Source organism: Sus scrofa, chromosome 3 (assembly GCF_000003025.6).
Source record: "Sus scrofa isolate TJ Tabasco breed Duroc chromosome 3, Sscrofa11.1, whole genome shotgun sequence".
Taxonomy (NCBI): Eukaryota; Metazoa; Chordata; class Mammalia; order Artiodactyla; family Suidae; genus Sus; species Sus scrofa.
In genome coordinates, this window is record NC_010445.4 from 5,239,129 (window position 1) to 5,245,557 (window position 6,429).

Below are 6,429 nucleotides of genomic sequence, written 5' to 3' on the forward strand. Positions count from 1 at the left end.
GTGCAAGCTGGTCCACAAGCTCCCAAGAGGATGCCCTGGATCCTCCCAGGGGTCCTCAGCCCCCTGGCATCAGCGGGCGAAATCAGCCTACTGAGAATTTCCTGGTTTGTAATTGCGTCGCCCTAACAAAAGCCCTGTAACCAGACCCGAAGCGCGCCTCAAATGTTAGTGCAATTCTGGGTGTAATGGGCTCAGGTGGTATCCAGGAAGAGCCAGGAAAATAGTGGCTGAAAAAGGAGAGGGGGGAGGGGGAGGGGAGGCAAGAGAGTGGGTCAGAGCCAGCAAGTCTCTGATCACTTGTTTTTCTGAGAGAAAAAAAAAAAAAGAAGCTTGAAAATATGTCTGCTCGTCTCAACCAGCACAGCAGGCCTCCTTCGCTTTACAGCCACTTTCTGTTCTGCTCGTGCTGTTGGCTCTTATTTAAATCTTGCTGATGGCACCCTAACACCCAGGAGCAGAAACCACCTGAGCAAGCGTGACTTTACACTGGCTAAAACCTCTTTATGCATTTCAGACTCAGAGAAATTGCTGAAAAAAAAAAAAATCCTAGCCTGACGATGATGCCATTTCTTTGCGACTGTGTTTTTAACCCTTCTTTCCCTGTGCACTTGGGCACGACAGACCGTGGCTGGCTTAGGGCTCAATTAGACCAGAATTCTTCCTCAAAGCCCTGGGTTTCTAAATTGCCTTCATCCCTTTCCCCCCATGAGGAAAAAAAAACCACACCCACACATCCGCGGATGATGAGAAAGCTGTCTTTATTGGATGGTGTTTTAAAGGGTTTGTCTGCCGAGGGCCGTCCAGGAGGTGTCAGGGCAGACCTGCCACCAGAGAGTCGGGGGTGGGGGGGGCTGTTGTATGACCAGACTAAGACAAAGGGGAAATTGCAGAAGCGTTTCCAGGGGAAATTAATAAATAAATGAGGGAGAGGATGTAGGGTTTCCCAATTCCTGGGGCTTTGGAGGCCTTCCAGCTGATTCTATCGCCACAGCCTGGGCCCTTTAAGAATGTACCATTTCCTGGAATTCTAGAACAGAAGAGGTGAGAACAGGGTCAGTGGAGATGGCTTGGTACTTTACAGACGGGCAGTGGTCGGTGAGAGTTCTGGGGAAAAAGAAGGAATCAAACCGTCGGCTGAGGGGCAGGCCCCCTCCCAGGGCACAGAGGGAGGGAATGTGGGCCCCTGCCCGCAGGTCCAGACAGCCTGCAGTGTTCCGTCTGCCTGCCTAATCTCCTTTCCCAAACGTCTTTTTTTCTTTCTAGGTCCACACCCGAGGCATACAGAGGTTCCCAGGCTAGGGGTTGCATCGGAGCTGTAGCTGCCAGCCCACACCACAGCCACAGCCACACGGGATCCGAGCCACATCTGCGACCTTCCCCACAGCTCAGGGCAACAACGCTGGATCCTTAACCCACTGAGCCAGGCCAGGGATGGAACCCGCGTCCTCGTGGATACTAGTCCACAGTCTATGCTCATTCAACTCTTTGTCTGGTCAATTCAGGACAGAAATGGGAGATTTTCTTCTTCTTCTATTCAGAGGCAACATATCGCATATTTAGGAAATGTTTCATAGAGTGGGACTTTAACTTTGCTCTGTTAAACCCTAACCTTACCCCCCAAATTTATATCACCAAAAGATAATAATAATAATAATAGTACAGATGCTGCAGACTGAAATGGAAAATTGGAGATTTGCTTTGTATTTATTGTAAGCTTTGTTTGTTTGGACGTCTTTCCTGGTTAGGTTTAAATAAATCAGTCTTCCCTTACTGAAACTATTTTTCTGAGCTATCCATAGAAAAGTGCATTAACTCCCATGTAGGTTTTAGTGGTATCATTTTGAAGAGATTTAAAAAATGAGGATATACTGGGTTTTTTTTTGTTGTTGTTTTTTATTTGTTTGTTTGTTTTGTTTTGCTTTTTAGGGCTGAGGCCAGTGGAAGTTCCCAGGCTAGGGGTCAAGTCAGAGCTGCAGCTGCTGGCCTACACCACAACTCAGAGCAACACCAGATCCTTAACCCACCGAGCGAGGCCAGGGATGGAACCTGCGTCCCTCATGGATCCTAGTCGGGTTCATGACCACTGAGCTACAAGGGTAACTCCAGTAACCGCGGTTTTAAATTTTAATTAGTCCCCCCATCAGGGCCCCACTGATTGACATGCGCAATCAGGTGAGAAGCGTGGAAGCAACGTGACAAAACCAGAAGACGATAATCCCACAGCCATGCAATTACACTCACATTTGAATATAGGGCTCTGGGCATGAAGCATGCACAGATGGTGCTTGATTTCTTTGTTCTCCAAGCCTGTCTGCTGGGTGGGCTAATGTCCCATAGAATGCACTTGTTTTCCTCCTTGAAAGCAAAGAGGCCTTCTCGCTCCACCCAGTAGACGCTTTGCTGTGAGACCTACTTGAAAAGGTCAACCCTTCCCTTATTCAGAGAGACTCCAATCCCACTGGTGGAAATTCCTGAGATTATTTTCAAGGCGCATTAGGGTGTCTTGCAGATAATCGGCCAGGCATGTGGCTCGTCCCCTAGTCAGGCGAAGGCCATTTTCTGGTTCACAGACAGGGACCGGTGGGTCAAGCATCTGTGTACCTCCCCAGGCATCGCACCTGAGTCTGCACACATGACTTCCTTCCTGGCTTGGTTCTGGTTCACAGATGAGCAGACTGAGGCTCAGCAAGGTGGAGAAAGGGGGTTTTTACCCCAGGTCTGTCTCATCTCCTGGCTTAAGGCCCCTGTCCCGGATGCTGCCTGAGCTCAGGTCTCTCATGCTGTGTACAGGTGTGAACATACCATCAGCCCCGATTTTCCCATCGCCGTCGTTGTCTGCAGCCGCCATCAAGGACTTGGTTTCTGACTCGGTCAGTTCTCTAGCACCGCTCTCAAACTTCTGGAGGAAAAACCTACGGGATAATGAAGATCAATGGGGATGTTTTGAACCCATTTCCCCCACACACACATTTCTCTGTTAACCCTCTTCTTTATCTCTTGAAGCAAATCATCCGCTCCCAGTAACTGCAGCAAACAGACAAGAGCTTAGCAAGCAAAGGCTTCCTTCATTGTAGAGACCAAGAGTGGGCATCTTGGTTTAAAACTTTTTTTTTTTTCCTCCAGAGTTTTGTTGGCAAGTCTGTTTGCCAAAGAGAACCCCTGAGACGGATGAATTTTTTGTACGCACCGTCCATGTTTCGTATTTTGCGTGGATAGATGTGTGGCCAACTGATTTATGTTTTTCCTTTCTTTCTTTTTTTTCCCCCTTGCCCTTTAGGGCCGCGCCTGCAGCATATGGAGGTTCCCAGGCTAGGCGTTGAATTGGAGCTGTGGCTGCCAGCCCACACCACAGCCACAGCAACGCAGGATCCGAGTCATGTCTGTGACCTACACCACAGCTCATGGTAACGCCAGACCCTCAACCCACTGAGCGAGGCCAGGGATGGAACCCGCGTCCTCAAGATACTAGTCGGATTCATTTCCACCGAGCCACAAGGAGAACTCCCTGTTTTTCCCTTTCCTGAGAATCCGCTGAGTGACCAGCAGCAGGAGTGGACATTGAAGAAATACCGAGCAGACTCCCCCCCCTCCACTGCACCCCGGCCCCCCGCTAGCAGTGTTGGGGTGCCAGACGGGCTCAGGACCAAGCTTACTTAAGCTCTTCTTCATCCAGGTAGCCACTCTGGTCGTTGTCTATGAAACGAAAAACATCCTTCACCTGACTGGCTGACATCTTGGCCAGGCCCGATGTCTGGAAGAATTTTTGGGGTTCAAAAGTATCTGGGTCTGAAGAACAGAGACTGGGTTATTCTGAGGCTCACTGATTGCATTCTATATTGGGGCCAAAGTGCTGAAAACATAGGTTATTAAAAATGCTTTTCATAATATTGAACTACAGGGGATGCTGTATTCAAAAAAAAAAAATTCTTTTTTTTTAAAGGCAAAGTAGGGCTATGACTGGACCAGGATCTTGAGGCAGCCAAGACTGGCTTTGTGTCATCATCCCCTTCCCGCCCTTCCCAGCTTTCCCTCTGGGTGACTTTGTCCATCTCCTCTTCTCTCTCCTCTGTGCCACCTCTGCCTTTTTTTACTGGCTGTGTATCCACGATGCCAGCATCTCTGGTCCAATTGTTGGGAGAAATGCAGTCATTGGAGTCAAACAGGCTACACTGTGTAGTAAGTTTCTTTCCAGAAAGGTCCTCACATGCTCAGATCTCAGATTCCTGTCTTTGTGGTTATGTAGTTAATACGTTTTTCTCAGAGCCCGTGAATTTTCAGCAACGTTCACACAATAACATTTGTAGCTTTTCGGGAGGTACGAACACTCAGAAAGGGAAGGCCAGCCCGGCCTCGCTTCCCCACCACGTACCTTGGCACTCCAGCAAGGCTGCTGCAATGTCGTCAGCACTGAGGACATCTGTGATGCTCATTTTCCACCTGTTCACACAGAATAAACGAGATGCAAATAGCAAACAGAAGCACACACATCTGGGGGGACCACACCCCCTTAGGCCCACAGAAATTGCATATCTGCTGAAAAAATTTAACAAGTGATACACATAGTATTGTATTTAAGAGCGTAGGCGCAGGGTTAACGATCGACAGGAACATGAGGTGCGGGTCGGTCTGGCCAGTGGGTATGATCGGCGTTGCGTGAGCTGGGTGTAGGGCGATGGATCGGTGCTGTGGCTACAGCTCGATTAGCTAACTCCATATGCGCGGAGCGCAAAATAGCAACAACAACAACAAAGACAAAGACAAAAAAAAAAAAAAAAAAAAAAAAAAGAGCTGGACTAAATAACCAAATAAAACCGAATACTAAAAAGATCTCCGTGCCCTCTCCTGCGTATACGCCAAAGATAATATTTTTTAAAAAAATATAACCTAAAGAATAATTGTTTTATGGCTGCACTCACGGCACATGAAGGTTCCTGGGCCAGGAATTGAATTCAGGCCACACTACAGCAGTGCGGGGTCCTTTAACCCGCTGCACCAGGCTGGGGATTGAACCTGCGCCTCTGCAGTGACCTGAGCCTATGCGTTCTTAGCCCACTGTGCTACAGCGGGAACTCCTAAAGAAGAATTTGGTTCTGTTCTCATATAAAAAATTCTATTTACATAATTGACCACTTATGTAGGCATCTACAAATCACTCAGAAGTAAACCCATGTTACAAATGCAAGAGCCAGAGAAATGCAGTGTTGCAAGTTTCACTTGGGGAAGGACAGAGCTTGGGCTGCTTGCCGACCTTCTGTGGAAGGGATGCCGTCAGTCCTGAAGGATGGGAAGGAGAAACATCAAAACCCCTCTGCCCGAGACCACATCCGTCCACGGGTCACTTCCGTGGGGAAAGACTCTGAGCACAGCGCGTATACCGACCAGCCTACTGTGAATGCGTGTAGGAAAAAAGAGTCTGTGATCTGGTAGGTCCACCAGCTACTCACCGATTTCGATTTTCCTCCAAGAAGAATCAGGAAAAAGAGCTGAAGGAGCACAAAACAGAGGCGCCTTTTCTGTCTTGCTGACCTACCTTATATAGGATTGAAAAAGCGATAGTAAGAACCTCTTAGATTTCCTTTTCAAGGATCAAGTGGACGGAGCTCGGATGTCTTGCCTTAGTAATTAAACCTCTTTTTTTGCTATTTATATCTCAAGGGAATGTGGGTGGGAACAGCCAGTTTTCAAAAACAAACCTCAACAAACCTTAACTAAGGTTTCGATTCTGCAAAGCCAACTGTGCCGGCGAAGTGTGAAGACACCAGAGGCCCGGTGAAGAGGGGACTGTGGCTGCAATGAGGCAAACACATCTGGGGGTGCTCTGAAAACTGAAAAGCCCCCCCCAGATGTTAGCACCTGCCGTTAGAGGTAGATCTGTGGCCAGCCACTGAAACCGTGGACGTGTGAGGCTGGCCTCAATCCAGAGCTAATAGACTCAAAGTCAGTGTCAGATGGATACGAAGGACTTGTCCAGCCAAGAGGATGGCACTGGTTAAAGGACTTTCCAAAGACAGTCTTGACTTTGGTATTTCTCAGCTGCATCTTAAATTGCACACACTAAGAAAGCATAAAGGAGGAAAACAGCCAAGCATTCCCAAGCCCCCTTTGATAAAATTTGCAGAAAATATACGAGGTCAGGACTTGGGACCTCGTTTTGTTGTTGTTGCTGTTGGCTTTCAATAAACATTTATGGAGTCCCTGTATGGCCAACCATTGTGCTAGACTCTTTTTTGCTTTAATTTGGTCAAAACCAAAACCAAAGCCATGTAACAGGAGTTCCCTTGTGGTACTGTGGATTAAGGATCCAGGATGGTCACTGCAGGGGCTCGGGTCCCTGCCGTGGCGCAGCTTCGATCCCTGGCCCACATGCTGTGGGCATGGCCGGAAGACCCCCCCCCCATAACATACAACTGACCGTCTCATCCATTTTTA

General features: G+C 48.3%; 1 protein-coding gene across 3 annotated transcripts; it reads right to left on the reverse strand.

The window, feature by feature from the left end:
- On the reverse strand, positions 310-6,201 carry LOC100516001 (oncomodulin). Of its 3 annotated transcripts, XM_003124292.3 has the most exons (5): positions 5,445-6,201; positions 4,370-4,437; positions 3,654-3,786; positions 2,803-2,912; positions 310-1,027 (listed from the first exon to the last, which is right to left on the reverse strand). In XM_003124292.3, the coding sequence occupies exons 2-5, from the start codon at positions 4,428-4,430 to the stop codon at positions 1,002-1,004; spliced, it is 330 nt and encodes a 109-aa protein (XP_003124340.1). In that variant the 5' UTR covers positions 4,431-4,437; positions 5,445-6,201; the 3' UTR covers positions 310-1,001. The 3 variants fall into 3 exon arrangements, with proteins under 3 accessions (XP_003124340.1, XP_020941746.1, XP_020941745.1); XM_021086087.1 differs by lacking the exon at positions 310-1,027 and having other exon boundaries at positions 2,058-2,912; positions 5,531-6,201; XM_021086086.1 differs by lacking the exon at positions 310-1,027 and having other exon boundaries at positions 2,058-2,912.

Coding starts and splice junctions, on each gene's coding strand:
- LOC100516001 (XM_021086087.1), bottom strand. CDS start 4,430: ATGAGCATCACAGATGTCCTCAGTGCTGACGACATTGCAGCAGCCTTG. Junction 3,787..4,369: donor AGCCTTGCTGGAGTGCCAAG/GTACGTGGTGGG, acceptor TCTGTTCTTCAG/ACCCAGATACTTTTGAACCC. Junction 2,913..3,653: donor CTGGATGAAGAAGAGCTTAA/GTAAGCTTGGTC, acceptor ATTATCCCGTAG/GTTTTTCCTCCAGAAGTTTG.